The sequence below is a fragment of the Phalacrocorax aristotelis genome, chromosome 6, assembly GCF_949628215.1.
Source record: "Phalacrocorax aristotelis chromosome 6, bGulAri2.1, whole genome shotgun sequence".
Taxonomy (NCBI): domain Eukaryota; kingdom Metazoa; phylum Chordata; class Aves; order Suliformes; family Phalacrocoracidae; genus Phalacrocorax; species Phalacrocorax aristotelis.
This window is the reverse complement of record NC_134281.1, coordinates 12,369,225-12,393,973: the sequence shown is the minus strand read 5'-3', so window position 1 is coordinate 12,393,973 and position 24,749 is coordinate 12,369,225. Positions and strand designations below refer to the sequence as shown.

Below are 24,749 nucleotides of genomic sequence, written 5' to 3'. Positions count from 1 at the left end.
TTAACCTTTATGTAATGGTTAAAAAATGGTTAACAAATCACTGGTTCCAGAAAGCTTGAGTGATGCTTCAGGTGTAACATTATTTGCAATTGTTCTATGCATATTCATGAAACTGAATAAAGACACATTTAACATATATAAATAATATGAAGCATTGGTAGTGGCTTGCAGTAAGCACTGGTAGTTACTAATAGTGACTGCTGCTGTTTGGAAGGATGGGTTCACATTCAAAAGCAGACCTGGAGTAAGAAGAGGTGTCCCCCAACCCCTTCTATATGCCCACTAAAATGGCACAATGCAGAAAGATGTAAAGTAAGGATTAGGAAGCAGAGATAAGCTCACTGAATTATGTTACAAGTCATACCTGAGGCGAGCAATGCAATGGTCCAGGTTATTAGAGATTTCCATCAGCCATCCCTGCTTGTGACGTTTCAGAAGTGCTGCTTCATCAACCTAAGAGAAATAGCAGAGATCTCCTGTTTCTCCTATCCACTCACTTTTACCTTTAGTTTTTCCATTAGCCTGCAAGAAAGGATAGCTAATAGGTAAAGGAAATAGCCCTGCCTTGGCCTTAAGAATACGGAGTTATTGTTCAAGCACTTATTTTTCACCTCTGATTTTTTTTTACACTTTCTGTTCTCTTTTAATCTAGGCTCAAAACAAGAAAAAAAAACTTCCCAAAATATTTTACAAGCCAAAAATTATCATTAAAATTGTACAAGAGGTAATATTTTTCTGCTGATTTTAATTATTCTTATTGTTTATTTTCATTATTATATTGGAAAAAAAATGAAAGCCAAGGTGTTTCCAATTTGTTTTTAAATCTGGCTATTGTGTGTGAAAATAAAATTTCTATTTAATTAAGGAAATATTTTCCTTGATCAGCTCAGACAGACATTTTTGCCATGCTGCCCTCACTTTTATTCTTCAACTGCTGGTGAAAATCTCAACCAAATATAGAAAAGAGAAGAGGAAAGCATTTTCTTGTCCCAGTTGGCTAATGCCTCTGAAAAATGGAATGGATCAAAACAAAACTACGTATTTAATTTCCTCTTGTTTGAAATTTGAGGCTCCAAACTCAATGCTAAATCTGTACTTTACTCTCTTCTGGGCTCAGCTTCTGTGTGTGTCTGTGTGTATATGCATAAGAGACAGCTGGATAAAAATATAAAGGGATAGGCAAACTATGGAGGCTTTGGCACAGATTCTGTATTAATGGTTCAATGTACAAACTTGCACGTCATTAAGACTTTTATAATGAGCTATCAGTAGCATAAAGCAAGTGAAAAAATTAATTCAAGCCAATTTTCTGTGGTAGCAACATCTTTAAACACCCACAGTGGTGTGCGTGCATAAGAACACATAACCTGATCATCCTCTAGTATTTCATTAAAGCATTTTTACTTCTCTATTACACACCCCCATAACTTCCATTCTATTATTTCTCATTAACAGAGTATTTCTATGTAAATTAAATACGTTCCGTATTCAGGAGTTGCTTGCACACCAGGAAACCTTTTCTTTCCTAATTATTCTTAGCATGAGAAACCTTCCATCACTTCCCACATCAGTAATAAAGACTATCCTTCCAAAACCCCCAGATTATGATAATATCAGTGTCACTGCCAATGGAATTATTCAATAAAGTCAGATGCCATGGGGGACAGCTTCTTTGGGAGTTATTTAAATCAGCAAAGGAGGAAAGATATTAAGTGATCCATATGAATTACAGGAATTGGGTTCATTTAAAGCTCAACATAACATAGATCAGATCTATTTAAATCTGTTGCCATATCTTACATATTTTACCTCAGACCTCTCTGACAGTTTTAGTCTTTCACAGACTTGCTAGCATACTCAAGAAAACTAGCTTCCTTTGGATCACACTTTCAAAAATATGCTCATTTTTTGATCAGCATCTCATTAGTTTAAAAAAATTGCACAAACATGATGAGCTAATGTAATTTCCAGTGTAACCCTAAAGAGCTTAGTGCAGCTCAGAGGAGATAGTCTGGCCCTCCACACAATTATTTCATAAAATTACACTCTGCATTGTGTCAAACAGAAGAGGTAAAAGACTTGCACCATTAATCCCTTCTGTCTGAGCTTCGGAAGCCCTGGCTGACAAAATGACATCTCTTACACAATTCATCAATGTCATTTGCATAAATAGTTCCTTAAATAAATCATATGTACATATATATAGCTATCCACGTGTGCTCCTGAGACTCATTTCCGACAAGGATCATCTCACAGGAGATAAAAACCAGGCGATATTCAGTCTCCTGAACAAAATCATCTGCAGCCATAGAGACAAAGGACTGCTGTGAATAGCTTTCACTGGAATCCTTCCTTTGTATTCTAGCATTTGAAAGATCATAATGACAGAGTAGAAGTCTGAATAAAGCTAATTTATTCAATAATCATTTATTCAACAATAGATTGAATAAATCTGTTTCATCTGCAGGGAGTACCTGATGGATTTCAAATACACACACTACTTGTGCTAAACAAAACCACCTTTGCACCATTATTGTAAAAACAGATGAAACCCTAACCTTCCATGAATAAGACCCAAGCTAGCCAAAGCAGGTCAGATTTACTGCATGCCACGTGGGCATTACAGCTTGAAGTTTAGTTATAATTACAATGTGTCAGGTTGCAATATTCTTACACTTTTCATTGCAGCAAGTGACATGCCTACAGCAAAGGTCTGCCAGCTAATTCTTTCTATAAACGACTTCGGCTGAGGAGGCTAAACTCCCACTGGAGTTTGGTTCTCAAAGTCCTTCTTCCTCTGGAGCAGTAACAAGAGCTCATCACCTCATCATTTAGTCAAAGGACCTCAATGCATTTTGGAGCAGGTACAGGACTGACCACCAAGAATGTTTCCCTGGTGTATTGAATTCAAAGGTAGTCATGAAGAAATGCATGGGAGTGTTTATTGTTTCTCAGTAGTCAATATCATTAAAGATATTCACTACCACTTTCACAGAATTGCAGAGCAACATTTTCTGTTGAAAAATTGTTGCAGTGTTTTTGTAGTCCATCCTTCCATCTGATATGTTAGAACAGAGCCGTATGATAAGCATATAGATGAAAAATGCAGGTATTAGGAGAACCTAATGTTACTTTTTTATATGAAAATGCATTTCACTCAAAACTTGCAGGCATACACACTTAGCAAGATTATGATGTTGGTGTTCTGCATTATATATGATACTTAAGTGTATCTGTGGATCCAGCGGATCCTATCATACGCTATTCCAGTTGTTTGGACCTTAGCAGTCCTTGAATCACAGATCATTGTTAGAAACTCTGTTTATGGGAGGAAATAACTAGGCTATTTTAACGTATTTGGAATAGAGAAGCATTACATCAGGATGAAAGACTCTCTACAAAGAACATATGTGGTGGGTGAGCTTCAGGGAACAGGGAGAATGGTACTACAGAATTCTCCCTCATCAGCATTTTCCCTTTGCAGAACTTACCTTTGCTGTCCACAACCTGGGATTCTCATAAGTGCTTTTAATTAGCCTCACCGTCTTCATGCTGAAGCCAACTTTAAAATTCCCAGTTTTACAAAATCCCATTGACTTCAAAGAATCACAACATCAAGCAACTTCATTAGTCCCAACCTTGATGAGAGAATCATATCAACATTTTTAACAGGTACTTTTCATTGCACCTGATAAGGGTGCCACAGTCATTAAAAATTAATTGCCATGTAACTAGCACCTTTTTAACACAGACTTCTTTTGCACAAGAGGGTGCAGTTACCATGGGAATTGCCAGTGGAATTAACACCCTTTCACACATGAAATGAGGGTAGCTCAAGCTCTGACAACAACATTCTGCATTATTAGTGAAGCAATCATAAGAAGTTACTGTCTATATCCTTACAGCCTGATCCAGTGAGTGAACAAATAGAGTGGAATAGCAGTGAAAAAGCTCAGCAATGAAAAAGATAAATCTCAGAAAAGAGTACCTTTTTTTGAGTTTGGCTTGTCAGCGTTACTTGAGGAACATGTCAGATCACGAGAATAAGGGAGATCAGCATATGAAGGAGAAACAAAACAAAACAAACAAAAAATCAAAGCAGCACTGCTCTCACCTCTGCAATGATCCCAACGCAGCCAGCAATTACTGCAGCCTTCGCTTGAGCCCCACTCATCCCTCCAAGACCAGAAGTAACAAACACCTTTCCGGACAGGTCTTCTGCCTTCAGGTAGCGACGGCCTGCATTGAGCACTGTGAGCTGCACACAACACCATATAGCAATTATCAGGAGCTATATTTTCCTAGATTCCCTGAATTTTAAAGATCTTCTGTCCCTTTTGCAAACAGAGTTTGAAACTCAGGGGTCATTTAGACCATGAAACTGTTTCAACCTTTTAAGAAGGAACCATGTTACGAAGTGATGTTATGAAACTAGCTGTCCTAATTATGTTTATTTCTTTCACCATGAAATGGAATAGAATAATCAGTTGTTCCCAACACATTGCTCTTGGGGTACAGAAACTTATTCAGGATGGCTGCAAAAGAAACCTGAGGAAACAGCTAAAAGAACACGTAAGAAAATGTTTTTATCTAACAGATTTGGTCAATTCATACTTCACTTATTGTAGCTAGGTGAGCTCAGATTGAGACCTTGATTGCAGATTCCTTCAGGTCTGTGTTCTACATAAGATGCCATGGACTATCTGAGTGGAAGCACACTAATTTTTTTTTAAGGAGTGGGCAATGAGAATTTCTTTGGCAGTCAGAACATCCTCTCACAGCAATTCAATCCACTCCAGTCACCAGCCACTGCAGGAGATACCCTCCTCCAAAAGGTATCAACAAATAGACCTTTCCCCAGTTTCTTACCACAGTCCCATGGACTATCCCCTGAGGCCCAATGTAGCAGTAGCTCCCTGCAGTCATCTGACCATACCTAGCAATAGCAACGAACACAATGATACCACGTCACTCAGGCTGGAATGAATTCTGTACATGTCTACATTGGTTTCTAGTATAACAAAAAAATCTCTGTGCTTCAATTTGTTGTTAAAGATCTGCTATTACCAAATTCACAACTTAATTGAGTTTCTTCATTAGCAATGCACCAACATGTTTTCGGAGCAGCATTTAGCTCATTAAATTGAGTTTAAAAACGCACGGATCAAAAAACTGGGTGTAAATGTGTCTTGGCATTTAGCATAGTGACTAGGACACAAGAACACTCCTTTTCACCTTGTTGGCATCTTTATGCCATTGGTTTTCAGTGGCACTTCTGCTTCTAAGTCACATAGCCACTTTTGAAGTTGTTAGCCTAAAATGGTTGCCCACATTCCTATGAAATTCCCAGGAAAGTGGCAATGAATAGTCTCTATTCATGCCCTTTAATTTCTTTTAGTTTCCTTATCTGTACACACCCAGCTCTCCAGTGGTTTTCATTTAAGGTACACAACAGAAAAATAATCCTATGCTCATCAACTAGATCAGCAGTAAGAAAGTAGCTAAATAATCATTTTAAAAAAAGCTATCTTTCTGCTTCAAAGCTTTCTCTTAGTGTGAAGGAATGTTTAATAACTTGTGTTTTCTGTAGACTGTAAAACACACACTGCAAAGTGGAACTAGCCAGTGCTATAAGCAGGTTATGACCAAGGCTTCAGGCTGTAATTCAGCCAAGTCCCACACACAAACCTAATACTGATTCCTAGCAGACATCAATTGCATCCTTATATATGTGGCTGAATGTAACTCAAACTTATGCAGCACAGTTGAAACCCACCTGCATTAGAAATTTTAATCAGCTACTGCCTGACGTCTGTATTACATTTTAGCTAAGTACTGGATATATTTTAAGAGTGAAGTATCTTCTTACATTGTTACTCCCAAAGCAAACATCTTCTCATATTCATCTCTGGTGGAATAGTTGGGAATAACCTAAGAAAACATACAAAAGAAAATCCCACATAAGCAAATTAGAGATTTAAGCAGATCTTTTTAACAGCCTACATTTCTCTAACTATGGTCATACACATAGAAAAACAGTGAAAAACAGGAATAATTCAGGTGCTTTATTCCATGCAATCTAGTTTAGAAAAAAAAGATGTCTGGTCTTCTGGCAGTGTGACTGTCATGCAGGTTTTAAGGACAGCAGTCCTCTAGCCACAAAACTACCCTGCAGGGAGATAGATATTGAACGGTTCAAAAGACTGGCAATGAACCACTATGTTCACTTGCCTAGCTTGCCTTCCAAGAAAAGCAGTCCAGATATCTTCCAAACTCAGCCTAGCTGAACTGTTTTGGTCAAGAACATGTACAGCTCAGGCTCAGTCAGAACAGAAGTCATCTAATAAGGAAAGGATTGTTCCCTCCATCACTGCAGATCAGCACACTTGAGGTGAAAGTGGCTGTACTGGAATAAACGCTGTAGGATTTGGGCCCCAGATTCTCCTGTGTGCTGTTGTAAGTTCAGGTAGTATAAATAATATTTTAATTCAGCAAACACTTGAAAAGTAAAGAGAAGATGAAGTAAAAGAGAAAACAAGATGCTAATACCTACCATGCCGTTAGTAATGATTAATCGAGGAGCATACTGATGGCTGGGAAAGAGTCCCAGAGGATGTCCACTGTACATTACTAGTGTTTGCTCTTCAGTCATCTCTGACAAATAGTGCATTACCAACCAGAACTGAAAGGAAAAGCAAGGAAAGTGAGGGAATCTGCATCTTACATTTACATTTCTTTGTGAAGCTGCTACACTTTGAGTACAAAGGCAGCTAGAGAGATAATGAGGTGTATTCACAGATGGAATAACAGCCAGAGCTCTCAACACATTCTTGCTTTTAATAAAGTCCATTAAGTGGTATCACTCAGCAGGAAATATAAATCACCAACTAGCAAAAGTCTGAATAAGTTCCAGAATAATTTTTCCAGTACAAACCCCAGAAATCCTTCATTTTTAAAGCCCTTCTAATTTTATCTTGAGGTTAACCATTTGGATCTGGCACTTTTCTGGTGATCTTTTCAAAGCCAAACAGTAAAATTTTCCCTACAGAAGTGAATAAAATACCCATGCATATTGTTGATCCTAACCTGAAATGCATAATTCAGCATCTTCTAGTGCTTATCATCTTCCCAACAAATGGATATTACAATGTGCACTTAAAAATGAAATAATTTTCTTCTCAAAGAAAAAAAATTCAGCTTTCATTGTGGACAGTGAAGAAAGTCCTTGATGCACCCAGGAATACACAAATAAATGCATCTCAACTTTGTCTGCATAACTCAGTAGTTACTCCTCATGTATGCCAAAAAAGTAGGTTTGGACCATCTAAGCTGCCTATAGATTCGATTCTCATCCATCACTGTCTATCACAAAGCCCATTATATTCCATGGGACTTTCAGTATGTGACAACCAGGCCTGAAAGGAGCTTTCCTATGCAGTATTGGAGTTCAACAATAGCTTGAAACTAGAGTTTCTGTAGGGACACAAAGTTTTGTGGAAAAAAAAAAAAAAAAAGGAACTGATCAAAGAGACAAAAGTATTGGTGACAAATAAATAAAACCAGTTGTCACGGGCACTTAACCTCTGTGGTTGTGTCCTTGATCTGAATTAAAAATGGTAGAGATTTGAAGCCAGTCCTTTCTAACCCAGCTCATTTCCCAAGTTGCAAGTTAAGTTGAACAGGAAAGAGTTACTAGAGTTACTGTCTTGCTTTTTACATTTTGTTTTTGTTTCCTGAAAAGTGTTGAATAATCACATTCTGGTCCTAGGACAGAACAGGTAACTGTCTGAACTCTCAACTCTTTAGCAGGCTGGGAAAAACACTGTAATAAAACTAGAAGCTGTAAGATAGAACTCTTTACATTGAAAGGCACAACTGGTCAGGAGGAAGCAAAAGCCTTTCCTAGCTTAAAGAACAGTTCTGTTGCCTGCAGGCCTGTAAAGTTAGCTCTGGACGTGGTTCTTTCTTTTAAATTATCCAGAAGAAAGCACAGGTCTGCATGGACGATGTAAACCAAACGGAACCTTTTCACTAGGAATTCTGCAGTGGTAGATTTCCAAAAAAGCATGTTGTTTTCAAACCACAAACAGAACAAATGTTCTGTCATAACTGAATCATTCATGTGATTGCTACTCTAAGGAAGCAAAACCAAAAAGGTTTTGTTTGTTCTGCTGTGAAACAACTGCAAGTCATAGCCCTGGCTTGGATGAGAACAAGAAAGAAGAGAGTATTTCTGACTTTGGCAGCGCTTCTACTTCACCTTGCAGCCCAGCAGCTGCCTAAGAGATGTCAGTCCAATAAAGGCTGCTATGTAAACTGCTGGCACTGCTCACATCAGAAATGCTGTAAAACTCGTGGTTAACAGGCATTAGTTAACTGACATTTGCTAACTAATACAGAGGCTAAGGAAATGGTGTGCATTGTCATGGTACCTTTCTTTTAACATCAGAACAGTTTTGCCTCAAAAGCTGCCTAAGACTTGCATTTAACTCCGATTTACCAGATTAGGGAACTAAAGCATAAGTTTTATTTTAGCCACAAATGAAAAATCACAGTCAAACTGGGAAGAAAATCCAGATCACTCAGTCCCATGCTAGGGGAGAGGAATGGATTCCTCACTGTAACCAGGAACTTCATTTACACATTAGTTTGGCTTGGATTTTTTAATAAGCAAGAGGCCAGATTCAGATAGAGCCACAACAAGGTGCATACATGATCCTTTATGACAGCAGTTGGCTCCTTAAGTCAGCACTTGCTTATGTAAGCTACAGAATCAGAAATCAAGATCTTCCCAGCCTTCAGGAGTGATGCTGCCCTTCAGGGTGATGGAGCTTTCTACCTGTGCTGTTTCTGTTCTGCACTGCAAAACCCAATGCCACACCTCCACCTGTCCCCACTCTGTGGTCTTGGGGCACACCAGAGGCTGCAGGGATGATGTCATTTTGGCATTCACAATAACCACATTTGTGTCTATTCGTAGACACTCAGGATAGCTGTTCATTAAATGTTCCTCCTGCCACCACACACCTGTAGAGCATTCAGACTCAGAGCTTTTTTTTTCTTGAGAGAAAAAATTGAGCTCATAGAAAACATGTCTAAATATGCTGCTGATGCAAAAAGATCTCCTGCAAGTGCTCCCCACAGGCATTCTGCAGTACTTGAATTAAAGCAAGTGTATTTATTGCCATTTTTGGATAGCAAAGGAAAAGAGAGATTATATAATCACACCTTAAACATCCCAGCTCTGATTTTAGACAGGCTTTTATCCACCTCCCATTATTCTTGGAAGATCAGGGATAATGTTGCTAGGCCAGACAGTAAAGTGCACTATGATCTGGCCAGCTAGCATGTAAATATTTACAGCTAATCTGATTTGCTTGGAAAAAGACTCATGATTGCACTTTTGGAAATCAAAGCCTTTTGGCTTTTTATTCCACTACTTGCTATGAAAAATGTGGCAAAAGTACCATAAATAAGGAAAAGGTACACTTTTTCATTTCCTAGAATACACAAAATACACTGGCACATAAAAATGCAGAGAAAGACAAAGAACTGGTCTTTACATCATCATACACAGCTTGGTATGTTTATGGTATTATGTTTAGTGTTTCTGTTGGGCTGTCTGTGCTCTCCTTACTAAATAAAGCTTTCCCCATCTATGCAGTTCCTAACTAAGCATTCCTTTATCCAGACAGGATGTTTTGGAGTATTTTGAGACGACGACTGCCAAGGATTATCACAAACTGCCTAAGCAGAATGTGCATGGGGGAGGGTGAAACTGGTTTTGTGAAACAAGTTGCAAAAGCAGCAATGTCCTACCTGCGCCCAGTTGCTGAAGACCTGCCCATTTCCTCCATAAGTGACAAGCTCCTGAGGAAACTGAAAAAGACAATTTAACAATTAGGCAAGCACTTTTCTGAAACATTTCACTGTATCTCCAAGCTGTTTTATTAATCTCAGTAATAAATCTTTTCTTTAGCTTATTGCAACGCCACTCTCTAGATTCTTGAAAACAGAAAATACTGTCATGAAAGTGATAATTAAAGAAAAAAAAAAATTCTTTTTCAAAATGAGATGCCTGTTATTGTTACAATGGTATTTTGGATGCAGAATGCTACAAAGTGATTCTTGGACTGCAGTTTCTGTAACAGACAGACATCCTGGTAAACTCCCTCAAACAGGGACTGAGTGAGCTTACAGTTTGGTCACTACTGCATTTACAGCTGGAAGAGTCTAAGACCAGCAGGGCATGTTGCATGGCCTCTCCCCTGCCATTTGCAAAAAGATGCATTACACTGGGTAGTGCCTGTAAAGATGGACTTTGGTCCTGTAATCTAGTACATCTGTCCTTGAGGGATGAGCTTTCAAAGGTACAGGAAGCATCAGCACTAGTTTTTCAACATATGTTGTAGAAGCAATGTACTAAGAGCTGAGCTCTACCTATCAGACCAACTTCCTGTACATAGAGGGAGCTGGAGTGAGCCTTGCTGGTGTTGTAGGAGGCCTCAGAGGTCTGAATTAGCACCAGGACTCACTGTGCGGGATTAACAACTGCACACAGCAGGAAACTAAAGGACTTAATACAAAAGACCCCAAACCCCAGGAATCAAAACACAACCACAAGAAAAGTATAGACACCTCTCTAGTCCCTTGCAGGCTTAGCCCCACAGAAATGGACATTCTAGCACATCCCTCTGTAAGGAGGCTGCCTTGGCTCTACTGAAATTGGCCTGTGTAGCTAACACACAGCAGCCAGCTCTGTGTATACAGGGACTGGCATGTACCTTGGAGCACAGAACCAGCAAAAGGCCTATGAACAACTAAAATCCTATTCAATCCATGGAAGGAGTATCATCTGCACAAGGATTAAGTTCACCTATACGCCTAAATTCATTTTTTATGTGAGAGCACATACAGGAAGTAACTTGCACATTTGCTACTGCCCTATGAATCCAGCTTCCTTATTTTCTTTACCTGAGCCACTGAGGGATCCAGATTATTCATGATCATCAACATAATGGCAGCAGCTGATTTGGTCTTGCAAGGGTAGTCTCCTATGGGGTACGCTCTGAAACAGTCACAAAAATTTAGGAGACGCTCCGACTCACAAAGGCAACCACAACAACATACCCCACAGAAATATTCCTGCATGCAACACATTCATTTGAATTGCAGGCTTTTATTCAGGAGGGAAGAGGAAAAAAAAAAAAAAAAAGGAGAAAGTGCAGGTCTGAAATGACATACGTACCTTAACAGGCAAATCAGGTTTTAACTGTTATCAGAACCAAGCAAAGAAAAAAATTGTATTCAGCTTATCATTTGCTGAATCAGTTAATCACAATTGGTTATAAATATGGTGCCAAGAGCCCTCATTGCTTTTTAACTGAATTATTTTGGGGATGCTGGAACTGGCCTCTGTAACATGGTTGCTGGGCCAAGCAGCTAAGTCCTGCAATGCTGGGGAAAACTGCATCAGTGGAAGTTGCGTTCAGGCTCACCAGATCCTATCTAAGAAAAAACACCCAGCTTGAATTTCAGTTTTAAAGTACCTCTCAAAAATTGAACTAGTTAGGAGAAATATGGGCCTTTTTGATGAATAAAACACATTTCATCCAGAAAGTTGAGAGGTGAGATATGGGAAACCCTCACAAAGGTATTCTGAGTCAGGTTTCCTAGCACTGATGTGCTTCAAAGCCAACTACTGTAATCATCTCACTGTTATCTTCTCCTCCATCTGTTTGTTATATCAAATTGCTCTAAAACGTCTGGTCCTACATTTATACTGTAGCTCTTCAGAGCAGGGACAGTTCCTTTGCTGAGTTTACACAGGTCTTAGTACAATTGTGCTGAGGTCTCCAAGGTATGATACCAAAAGGAAGTATCACCATTGATCAAGAGTTTTGCTCTTTCGCTTTCTGTAAGCAACAACAGCAATACAGATGCTGGAAATTCCTAAAGGTAAATAGGCTCATTTGATGTAGTTTCTAAATTATCTTCCTTTTATTGGACCATAGACCTTCAGTGGCTGGACTCTTGCTTTGCACAACCAAGGCAGCTACACTGAGAAGGTTAGGCTAAAGAGTGCCAACTACAAAAGAAATTGGACAACTACTGACAGCTCATGAGCGAAGATCTGGAATGTATATTCTATGGATTTAGCAAATGGGCTCCTCCCATGATCACATGCACTTCATCCTAGCTTTTTACATCAGGATTCTAAAACCAATGCCTTGCATTCATTGCCAAACCAGGAAGGAAAGCATCCGAGTTTTCCCACAATACTTTTTTTATTGGTGTTTTCTGCTTTTCTAAGCTTGATATGATAAAATAGCAGGATTTCTGTGGAATGATACCAATTCATCAAGAGCAGATATTTCCACATAATATTGCTCAGAACATAAGAAACCCAAAGTTCAGATATCAGCTGAGTGTGCTGGTATGGGAATGTGGCTGGTGTGGAAACCAAGTTGGACTGTAGTCCCTGGGATACACAGAACAAAAGTCAAATACTACCAGGTTACAGAGAACAAAAGGCATTTCCTTGATCTGAGACTAAGAACCTCCTAGAATGAGTGATCAGTGAAATGGTCACAAGGAAAAAAAAGTATTTAAAATTATCAAAGAATCACTGATGCCAGTGGTGGAAACTGATGGACTGTCTCATCCAAGCATACTTGGAAGGTGCTCTCATCTACAGTTCAGGACTACGGTCCTTTGAAGTCCAGCTCTGCAATACCTTTCAGACAGTCTTCCAGTTGTCCTCACTTTAGCTGAATTATGCAAGAGCTGACCCCAGACCAGTATGGACAGCACAGAAATATGGATGTCTGTGGAAATTGGAGTGCTTTCTAGGTGCTTGCTTTATTCAGATTTCTGTATAGACATTAACCAGGCCCCTGCTGGATGCAAAAAGGAATCAATCAGTCTAAAAAAAAGCAGCTAGCCCCTGGCAGCCCTCTCTAAAGCTGTTCTGCTTCACAAACATTAGCCCCATCAGCCCTAGAATGAAGTGATGCTCCAAGATAACAGGCACATAGCATATTACAAACCAGGGTCAGATACAGGTTCCAATGACGGAAAAATGTACTGTCTGTCTTTCAAGCCCAGAAAGCCTTCTCTGTGAGACTGGGAAACAACCAGCCACTCACAGCAGGTCTCAAGCCATCCTCTCATCTGATCACACCTCTTGGTTCAGCTGAGACTTGACTTGCAGCAGCTCAGGACTATTGCAAATTTTCTGTCCAAGTTGCAGTCAGAGGTCTCTGAATAATGACTGGCCTCTAGAAACTAAGACTTGTTACGGGGCAGAGCATTTGGGATCTCTGTGTGTGGTAAAGCTGGCATTACCAAGCACACAACCTTGCCCAATCCTGTCCCTGTGTTGAGTGGTGCTGAGCTTTCCAGCAGTGAGACTGTCCTGGCCCTGCCACAACCTATGCAGAAGGGTGCACACTGCCTCTTTACTAGTCCCATGGGACTCTCATGAGGACAGAGAACAGGATGAAAGCTGGAGGATGAAGGATCACTGTTACACAGCTTTACAGAAAAGCATCCCAAAACACGCAGTATCACTCACTGGAGATGAAATCACTGCTATCTAACAGTACATAGAACATCCAATTTATTCAGATGATGCAGTTCATTAATATGTTATTACGTGACTTCTACAAGAGATAAATCAGGACACAGCAATGCCGCTATTTAAAGGTCAGTTTCACAGGTGAAAGCTGGGTAAGGAAATGGCAGCCAAATACAATGCGAACCTGGCAGTCCTTACCTCATCTCGATATCTGGAAAGAATCTGTACATATAGATATGGCCATACAGCCTGAGTTCTTCAGCAAATTCCAGTGCCAGCTTCTTTTGTATTTCAGGTGGGAAATAACGCAAGGCATTGTGCAAAGCCAGCTGCCAAAAAACCCAAGAGAGACAAAAATCAGTGTAAAAGAGAAATGGAGGTAAATGGGTGGCCCTGAACTTCAATCAGACTCAGCTGGAAGCCTGCCTAAGCTATCACAAGGATGATATAATTTAAAAGGCCGAGCTCACACCAGGGGAGCTCCATTTCTGCTTTCCTATTGAAATGTTTCCACCTGCCTCTTTCCTTGTAGATTCAATTGCTGTATACATGTAGCCCTCCCCTACCCACCCCCACCAAGTCTGCATGGAGACACCTTGGAGATTTGTTAAGTAGTGCTCAGTCCTATCAATATCAGATGTGGATTAATTCCCTCTCACAATGCTAGGGGGCACTGAACTACCAAGGAAAATATTGTTCAGAAATCCTTAGCCTGAGACCCTGAACTGCTAGAGACACTGAAGACCCTACTGTACTTTCCATTCAAAAGAGGGATCTTAGCTCTGAGTTATGTGACGTACTCCCTGATGAAGATGTTCTTGGGTTAAGTTTTATTAAAGATTCACTACATTTAACATCCTAATGTATTGCAGAGGGTGGTGGTTTACAGTATTTTATTAATGCTACATGTATCACTTCCAAATTAGCTAAAGTGATTACTAGGCACTGAACTAAATTCTGCAGATGATGCTATATGGCTTATACTCCCTATTGCAAACTACTGGTAATCTCTTTGAAAGCAAAGTACAGTATGTCCTTTTGGATAAAAGAAACTATAAATAAATCACTGTCTTTAGTAACAGTCTGTTAAGTCATGTCTCTGTATTCCATGTTCCATTTGATTAAAACCATAATGACAATAAAGATTGTATAATCTTTAAAAAGCCAGTTTCATGCAAAGATGCTAAAAGATCTTGTAAATTCCCTGACAAATGGTGATACTATGCAAATGACTTTTAGTTGAAGATATTCACCAGTCATATGGAATTTCACATCTTCTTTAGGCTGATTTTTTCATGACTGTGGAAAGGATAGAAAGGGACCAATTTTTCTTCCAGATCTGACAACGTTCTACAAAACAACCAGGGAAGCCCAGTTTCAGAGAGGGCTGAGTATAGCTAGGATACTCTACATTTGTGACACCTGCCATTGGCAGTTCAGAGAGTTATGGAAGCAAGTATTTTCTGGGGGAAGTGAAGGGGTAGGCTGTAGTACAGGAAATAGGTATCTAGAACCATCCATTCTAGGTATCATCACCATCCATCCTGGTAAGAAGTCCTGAAAAGCTCTATAAAGCCCTTAGCTCAGTAACAAACCTCCTCATTCAACATGACTGTGGTCTGGCTCTTATGGCTATTGCTCTCCAGCCCCTTCATTTGAGCATGCCCATCTCACATACCTTAGAGCAGACAGAAAGAACATCATCTAAAAATGCCCCATACTAAGAGTGGTTTTTGTTGGCGTACTTGCTACTGAACAGGCATATGGGTCAGACCCCTTCAGATCAGTGAGGCTACACTGATTTACACCAGCTGAGGATCAGACCAGTAAAACCCTACAAATTAGATTTGCCATTCCACACAGAGAATGACAAGGGGGAAAACCTGTTTACCAAATGAGCAAATGCAACTTCCATCTTCATATACCACCTTATTCTTCTCCAGTTAGATAAGCAGTCATTTTTCAAGGGCATGTTATTAATAAACACAAAATTCCCAGCTATATCCACACCATGACAAAATACGTGAGGATTTTCAAAGTCAATCGCAGCATCAAGCAGCCACCACAGTGGGTTCTAGATATAAGAGATTTCTGAAATAAGAATAAAATCACCCCTTGCAACAACAAAATCAAGAAGAAAGCATTTGCACATTGGCATTTTGCTTGCCTATGAGAACTACAGAGAACTATCAGGATGAGTGTTTTGCTTCCAGCCTGGCAAGGATCACCCAGTCTTTGATCAATATATTATTTTTATTATAATGAATCTGATGGGCAAATATTTTTCTTCACCCTAAAGATGCAAGCAAGCAAGCACAATCTGCTTGGATTTTCAAATAAATTCACTTAGATTGAGCCTCTATCCTACTGATGTTACACATTAGCAGAAGCCTGAATTTTGATGACGCAAACATTAATGAAACATGAACTTGGATGTTATATGAAGGGTGGGAAGGGCGCCTTGGATGCACAGACAATAGAGAGCTGATCTTATGAAAGAGGACTAAGTCTGGGGCTTGTTTAGCTTAACTGAACAAAGGTGACACTTGATTCCTGTCTCACTGTAGGATAAATGTCAAAGCAGGAAGAAGCTTCAGGGAAATGCTGGAAAAGGAATAAATAGCTGTGAATTGGCCATAAAAAATGTAGTCTTGAAATTAGAAGAATTTAAATATAAGAGATTCTGGAACAGTCTCTCAATAGGAGAGCTGTGGCACATAAAATTGCTTAGATGGAGCCTGACTGCTTTATGAAAGGGCAATTGCCATGTGCATCAGGAAGAATTTTGCATATTCATTATTGAGTCATAAACTGAATAACCTGAAAAAGGCACTCAAGGAACAAATTCAAATAGGCTGTTCATCATGCTCCTGTGGAAAGGCAATACAAGGCCATTATTCCTTGCATTTCATTAAAGCACCATATAAAACATTATTCTCACCTTTAAGTAGGATTGATTTTACCTCTGACACATTGCATTCTGAGTATTAGACATTGTGCATTTGATATTTAGGTGCTCTTCCTGTTCATAACTTCCACTGACGGAAGCTTAAGTGCATGTGCTCAGCACCTCTGAAAAACTAGGTCCAGAGTTCACTGGTGTCTTTAAAAAAAAATAATCAATTGCACTTATACTCATGAACCTGATAGGTTGTTTTTAAAAATCCACTCTGACTTTGCCGAGGTACTGATTCAGTTCAGCTCAGTGCAATACAAGCATCAGATGCAAAGTCTTCCTCTTATGTCTGCCAGCTAGATCTAACATTTGATTCCTGTGTTTAAGCTCTAGTCACTAATAGGGTGTCTTCTTTTGTATTCACTGGCATTTATACAGCAAAACAGGGTCCTGCTGACATTTAATCAAAATTCAGTCCTCTCAATGTCAAGAAAATGTAGTCAAAAGAACCCATGAAATCCTGCTCCAGTCATTCAGCTGTAAATCTTTGTTGTGAGGTTCTCTTGAGAAATCAAGAATACTAGCCTCTTTGTTAATTGGTGTTTGTTGAAGATCCAGTGCCTTTTCAGAAGGAATGATGTTCATTTCCCTTTTCTAACGCCATCATCAGGACTTCCAATTTAAGGATCTTGAGGCACTCAAACACTAAGATCTGCAGTCCCCTTGTTTACTGAGGGGAAGGGAAGCATTAGGAGAGGAAGCAACTAGCTAAACTCTACAACAGTTTCATTCTTAGTTCTGCCATTTCCCAGTGGAGATGTTGCTTGCCTCCCACTTGTCCTCTTCTGCCTGATGATATCCAGGCCCAGAATCTTTGCTAGCACTATTCTTTAAACAGCAACTGTAAAAGCAAGATAGTTGTTTCTTGTATGATTCTTTCTGGTAAGATCTAAGCTAAGCTTAGTTCATCTCAGTTGGGAAGTAAACATGTTGATTTCTGACTGGGCATTGCTACAAATGCCCCATGGGTTGCAAAAGTTTAACCAAGTACTTTATCATGCAGACATTCCAGAACAGGAGCCAACAGATTGGCTTTCCCAATCCACATATAAACTTTTAAAAATGCCCTCATTTCTGAATGCATAAAGCCACCATCAAGGTCAGAAGTCCTGCTGCTTCTCCAGAAAGTTCAACAAGAACTTCAGGTGCTATGCAAGATCACAGGCTCTGGTTTTCAGCCCTTTGTACTAGGATGTCATGAAGTAGCAAGGCCCAGCTGCTCCCTAAAGGATATGGAGTCAGAGTAACACAGCCAGCAGGACAGACACCTCACCAGCCAGGGTCTAGCCTCCCACTACCTGAGAGAGGCAAGCAGGGCATCCCAGGGATAGCAGCCAGGATCTACCAGGAGTCCAGGTCAGCAGGCAACATCACGGTGATGCGCAGGTCTGGGACCAAACTAGGAGTGCAAGTCAGGATCATGTCTGGTGATGGTTACCACAGAGAGATAGGGCCCAGAAATCACCATGAAGGTTTCTAGGGGCAAGTCAGCCCACCGGCTGGAGACCAGATCAATGAGGTCCACAGCTGAGCACTGGGACAGTCTGTGAAAGAACTAGAGACGGACACATCTCCAGCATAACTGAAATTGAAATCCTAGGCCTGAGTTTAAATGTAGCCCCTAAGCCTACGGGCAGATGGTGTGGGTGGACATCTGAGGTGAGGCTTGTCAGGGTCATCAAGGCCTGTTACTGACCTCAGGGCCTGACGACAGCCACAAGTGATACTGCAATCAGGTAACAGATGATCATGCTGGGGTAGCAGGAAGATTGTAACATGATTTGGCTCTAAGATATGTAAAGAAACTGCTGCATGGATGAAGATGTACTCTTTTTTTCTGATTCTGAGCATCACTGAGAAGTGCACATTCTTCCCAAGTTGCTCCAGCTTTACTGGCATGTCAGTGGGTATTGAGAATGCAAAATCCTTGTTCTGCAAAGGACACAGCAAGCATAAGATTTTAGGGGTGGTTCCTTTGTAGCATATTTACATTAAGATACAGATGCTGAGAAACAGAAAGCTAGGGTTTCCTGAGCTGTGAAGGGAAAGAGAGAGGATGTGGCTGTTCCAGGCCTCAGGCAAAGAATGCCGAAGGAAAAGAACTCAAAAAACATATAAACAGAATCAGTTCTGAGAAATGGCTTGACTTATCCAAGAAGATTAAAGTCGGTATGATAGGAAGAATTATATACCTCTTCAGCAAGCCCCATAACACACAGAGCTTTATAAATCTCACTTATAAGATTTCTATTATAACCGCAAAAGGAGGCCCAAGAAAATAAAACATTGGCAGTGCTAAGGTTTTTTATTGTAGAAAGGGCTAAAACTGGAATGAGGGCATATGAAGAGAGGGACAAATCCTGAGGAAATTAGCAGAGCATTATTAACGTCACTTCTGTCAAAGCTTCCCGAGTACTTCAATTAGAAAATGAACACTGTGTCATACATAAAGACAAGCCTCACAATATGCTCAGCATTAGACACTGCCAACAAAATCTGGAAGCTTGTCTCAAGACTTAAAAACCACCTTGTAGACAATCAAACTTTTCTATAGTTGTCTGTCTACATGCTTCTCTAAGCATGGAACACCTCTTAAAAAAAGAGATTTGACCTTTCAGATATAAAATAAATACCAGCTGAGTCTCTAACTCTGTTAGGAGTTTGAAGTGGAAGATTAAGAGTAAAATAAATTAGAAAGGAAGCTTTTAAATCTTTAACAGTCTAATAAAAAACCCAACTAGCATGACCTTTTATCACATGCGGTAGATAAGAAGGAGAGATGCAGGTAGGATGTTAGACATTAGACTGGGACCAGAAAATCAGTCTACTGCCGTCTCCCTGGAACACTTAAAGGAGGCAGGAAACTATTCCAGTTTCTGTATAGGGAATGAGGACCTTTCATTACCTTTCTCTCCCCAGGTAGAGAGTAAGGTTTGGCATCCTTTTGAGAGATAACATCTTTTCTCCTGCAAATCCTTCATGCTATAGCAGACTTCTCATGAGGAAAAGTGATTTAGCAAATGCAAGGGAGATGGTTGGGAATATTCTGACATACAGTGGAGCTCACTGCTTGCTCCTTTATCTTCACAGCCATCACACGCCACAGCCACCATCTGCACACTTAGTAGCCACACCTCCACATGTCTGAGCTGTCCCAGGCACAGACAGGATGCCTCAGCCATGAATGCTCCTGACATTGACGTACATCCTCTGGATATCTCACAGCTGTTCCTCTTTCTACCCTTTGACTAGGCTCTCCTCTACTTGTGGAAGTGGACTTTGAAAGAATTTGGCTGCTGATGCCAGTGGGGAACTCCCACAAAGGCAAGGAAGTTGCGAGCAACTTGTTAATAGGGAAGGAACCAGAATGTCACATTATAAGTGATGTTACATGGGATGAAGCACAGATTTTCAGGCTAAGGAACCCACCTTATCCCCTCCCACACAAATTCCTGAGGATGTCCACCCATTGACCATTATTTTCTGCTGATGATTTTTTTTAAATCTCTAACATGAAATAATGCAATGATTACTTTAGTGTGTACATAGACTACTCAAACAAAAAGAGACAGGAAAATAATTACGCAACTAAAGACAAATAATTAACTCAACTCCCTACAAACTTGCCTGAATTCCAGGACACTTCAGACTACTGGTTAAAATAAATTATCTTCGGGTCTTTTATGCAAATATACAGACGTGTAGCTTGTACTGTGATGTTGGTTCTTCATATTTGATGATTATTGTATTTGAGAGGTTAGCTTTCACTCCCATACATATGCAGTGTTTTTGCAAGAGCATTCATAATTTCATCTCTAAGGAGCAATGCTGGATTGACAACACTGAAGTCTAATGCCTCTTATTTAGCCATTTAAAGTCACAGAAGCTGTTGTGCAGCAAATCTCTCTCCTATCAACCTGCTTATCTCTGGAGGAGGAATGAAAGCAAGCAGTAGGGTTTCCAGTACTTTGTTCCATTACCCATTGAAATTATAACACCAAGTAAATACCCTTGCCACAAAGTTAGGTGCACGCTCAGAAAAGCATTTGAGGTAATCAGGTCTGCTGCCCCCAGCTGCATTTATCTGAAAGGAAGAGAAGTGAGGCCCTGTGAAACTCCCCGTTACCTTTTTCTCCTGAGCAGTGAGATTAGGGGTTCTCACAGGTGCATGGGGTATTCCTTTCCTCCGACCTCTGTTTTCAGGCAAAGGGTATAAAGGAAGTCCACGACAGATTTCCTTCAGGCTGGTCATAGCTGCTGAGGAAATATGAGGAAGAAAGGCAATGCAAACCGGAGAGGTACAAGGAGTGAAGAACAAAGGGTCCAGGAAAGCAAGGTGCTAAGCGATTCAGATGTACCACCACTTGGGGTGATCTCGAAGAGGACAGCCTGTCCTCTGGCTTTTGCAAACAGGCCTGTCAAGCAGAGAGGGCAGGTGGTGCAGGTGACACACCTCCTCCCTCCGTGCCATGCCGTTGGCTCTTCCATCTTCCCCCAAAATGAATGATTCACAGTTTTGCTGTTTATTCTCTGGGTGCTTTGTCAGCTGGTGCTGTGCTTAAGCCACTAGAGCAAATTCAATCACTTTCCAAATCACCTGATTCCCCAAGTGTCCCAGTAAGAGTCATGGTCTGGAGTCTGAGACCTCAAGGATTGTGCATTTACATTTCTATAGTTAGGAACTAACTAAAGTTAATAATTATTGTTCATGTCACTGTTCATACACACTGTACAGCTGAGATGGGCATTCTCTGACACCTCCAGGTATGGGCTGTTTCTCAGATCTCATCAATTCATCTTCTAGACAACAGTGGTTGTCAATGATAACAGCAAAATTTCCCCCTTAGGTGTTAGCTCCTCCTAGCTTACAGGCATGAATGGATTTTAGTAGTATTAAACTGGAAATGTACTTATTAGCACTGGTAGTGGTTTTCTCAAGACAGGCAATAATTGGGAGGAAGTGTTAAGACTTCCAATTTTAAGTCACTTTTATACCCTACAGTCAACAACAACTACAAAGTCTTATGGTACTGCCATCCAGACATCACAAGTAAATTAATGTACTTAACTTTGATTTTCCACTTACAGCGCAACATGAACTTTGCTCTCCATTTTGAGTTGTTGTTTACGTTTTACAGGAGCTTCTTGACCTTTATTATTCACTGGCTGTAGACATAAAAAATAACAAGAAAGGGTTCTTCAGACATGTCAACCATAAGGAGAAAAAGAAGGAAAACATAGGCCCACTGTTAAATGGAAAGAGAATCAATCACCAATGATGCAGAAAAGGCAGAGGTCCTCAACACCTTCTTCACCTCTGTCTTTACCAACACTGTTGGGTCCCAGGCTTTGGGAACAAAAATTGCCGATTGAACCGAACACCGACCCACCATCAGTGAAGGAAGAGTTAGTATATGAATTACTACATGAGCTTGACCCCCACAAATCAATGGGCACTGACAACATCCACCTGAGGGTGTTGAGAGAGCTGGCTGACATCATTGCAAGGCCACTCTCCATAATCTTCGAGAAGTCATGGAGAATGGGGGATGTCCCAGAGGACTGGAGGAAGGCAAATGTTACCCCTATCTACAAGAAGGGCTCGAGGGAGGATGTGGGTAACTACAGACCCATCAGCCTTACTTCAATCCCTGGGAAAGTTATGGAACGAATCCTCCTGGGGGCCATCACAAGTCAAATGAAGCATGTGATTGGGAAAAGCCAACATGGCTTCACTGAAGGCAGATCGTGCTTGACAAACCTGGTGGCCTTCTATGACAAAGTGACTTGCCTGGTTGACATGGGGCGGGCGGTGGAAATTGTCTACCTGGACTCCTCCGAGGCATTTGATACGGTCCCCCACAGTTTCCTCCTGGAGAAATTGATGTGTTATGGCCTAGACAAGTGGTCTGTGCAGTGGGCGGGGAACTGGCTGACAGGCCGCACCCAAAGGGTGGTGGTAAATAGCTCTTTTTCAAACTGGAAACCTGTCACTAGTGGAGTCCCCCAGGGATCGATATTGGGCCCAATGTTATTCAACATCTTTATAAGTGATCTGGATAACGGCATCAAGTGTAGCCTGATGAAGTTTGCAGATGACATCAAGTTGAGTGGGGAAGCAGACACTCCAGAAGGGAGAGCTGCTCTGCAGGGAGATCTGGATAGGCTGGAAGAGTGGGCCAGCAAGAACCTTATGAAGTTCAACAAGGACAAGTGTAAGGTCATGCACCTGGGAAAACATAATCCAGGAGTGCAGGACAGACTGGGATCCACCTGGCTGGAGAGCAGCTCTGTGGAAAGGGACCTGGGGGTCCTGGTGGACAGAAAGCTCAACATGAGTGAACAGTGTGCTGCTGCGGCCAAGAAGGCCAACAGGATGCTGGGTTGCATCAAAAAGGGCATCGCCAGCAGAGATAAAGAAGTCATTATCCCACTCTGCTCAGCGCTTGTCAGGCCACACCTGGAGTGCTGGGTGCAGTTCTGGTCCCCTCTATACAAAAAGGATATGGACAGGCTGGAAGGGGTCCAGAGAGGGGCCACCAAGATGATCAAAGGACTGGGAAGCCTGCCATACAAATATAGGCTGGGAGAACTGGGTTTGTTCAGCCTTGAGAAAAGGAGGCTCAGAGGGGATCTCATCACCATGTACCAGTACTTAAGGGGTAGCTACAAAGAAGATGGAGACTCCCTTTTTACAAGGAGACACATGGAGAGGACAAGGGGGAATGGACACAAGTTGCTCTTGGGGAGATTCCGATTGGACATCAGAGGGAAATTTTTCACATTGAGGAGAGTCAACCATTGGAATAATCTCCCCAGGGAAGTGGTTGACTCGGCCACATTGGACACCTTTAAGAGTCATCTGGACAGGGTGCTGGGCTGTCTTGTCTAGACTGCGCTCTTCCTAGAAAGGTTGGACTAGATGATCCCTGAGGTCCCTTCCAACCGGTGATTCTGTGATTTATTACATCCATAGAACTACAACTCTTGGCCAGGGAATTTTCTCAAGTGTCTCAGTTCAAGCCTGGCGAAATTAACTGGGAGAAACACTTCAGTTAGGAATGATCCTAAAACCTGGGAATAAAAATTTGCTGCATTTCCCCACAAAGGCAGCAATCAACAAGCGATGACAACAAAGCACAATTATTAAATGACAGTATCTCATTAATGTCACATTGGCTTTAGCTCTAGGACATATTGCACATCCCCAGCTCCCACTGAAGATGCTTGAGTTGAAAGAACTCAGAACATCACAGGGGAGATGAGCGCACAGCAGACTCAAACCCTCTGAAGGATACTGTCGTTTGTGGCAGGAGAATTTTGTTTTGTAATTATACAGTATTTTAGCTGTTTTCAAAGAAAAGGGAAAGACAAAAAGGAGAGGGAAAATCCTCCTTCACATTTTTTACATTTTTATTGGGTTTTTCTTATTAAAAACATACAAAAAAAAGGAAGGTAAGGGTAAAGTCAGAAAATTCCACCCCAAAACCTAGCTAAATAGCCCTGCCTTACATAAACATTCACGCCCCAAAGGGAAATAAATCTTTCCTTATTCTTCTATGACCCACATTCTCCAAATCCCCCTGTGCACACATGGGCACAAGAACAGTCTCGTCTGCATTTGGACTCTCATCAGACCTGCTTCCCTCTGTGCCATCAAGCAGAAGTTAATAGCGTTACACTGCCGTGAAAGCTGAAGAAAGAGAGAATGAAGCTGGGGTGGGGGGGGAACTCACTCCCTGAATTAAAATTATTTCTAGGGCTGAGCACTTTCGCCCCCTGATCGCTACACGCTGGAGCCTCCCTGGGTGCCTGGGAGCTTTGTGTTGGAGTTACCTGAGCAAACCCGACTTCAGGGACATGCCCGGTGTCGGCTGGGGCAGGCACGGGTGTCAGCGGTGCCCGAGCAGACAACCCAGCTCTCTGGGAAGCCACAAGTCCCCTCGCTGCCTGGCTCGTCCCAGCTCATGCCTGTGATCACGGAGAGAAACCCGGTGCGTGTGCCCGTTTGTAGACCGTGTGATCCATACCTAAACCGAACCCCAAAGCCACCCCTCTCTCCCCACGCCCTGGGGCTGCCTTGTGGGTGCGGGAGCGGGAGCTGTGTCCCCCGGGGCGCCGGGCAGTGCCCCGCTGCAGGGCAGGTGCCGTGTGCCGGGCGGCCTGGCAGAGGGTGCTGCAGGGACAGGGACAGGGACAGGGACAGGGACTGCA

At 41.4% G+C, this 24,749-nt stretch overlaps 2 protein-coding genes across 2 annotated transcripts in view; one reads left to right on the top strand and one right to left on the bottom strand.

Moving 5' to 3' along the window:
* Positions 1–20,930, bottom strand: part of UROC1 (urocanate hydratase 1) — a 44,092-nt gene extending 23,162 nt beyond the window's left edge. The window contains exons 1-9 of the mRNA XM_075095980.1: positions 20,662–20,930; positions 13,778–13,908; positions 10,975–11,068; positions 9,820–9,879; positions 6,554–6,682; positions 5,870–5,931; positions 4,870–4,936; positions 4,115–4,258; positions 365–453 (exon numbers count right to left, since the gene is read on the bottom strand). Of these exons, the coding sequence (XP_074952081.1) occupies positions 365–453; positions 4,115–4,258; positions 4,870–4,936; positions 5,870–5,931; positions 6,554–6,682; positions 9,820–9,879; positions 10,975–11,068; positions 13,778–13,908; positions 20,662–20,787 (902 nt within the window). The 5' untranslated portion in view covers positions 20,788–20,930. The remainder of the gene's footprint in view (positions 1–364; positions 454–4,114; positions 4,259–4,869; positions 4,937–5,869; positions 5,932–6,553; positions 6,683–9,819; positions 9,880–10,974; positions 11,069–13,777; positions 13,909–20,661) is intronic.
* TMEM43 (transmembrane protein 43) overlaps positions 1–24,749 on the top strand; it is a 494,721-nt gene that overhangs the window by 382,933 nt on the left and 87,039 nt on the right. The window lies entirely within an intron of this gene.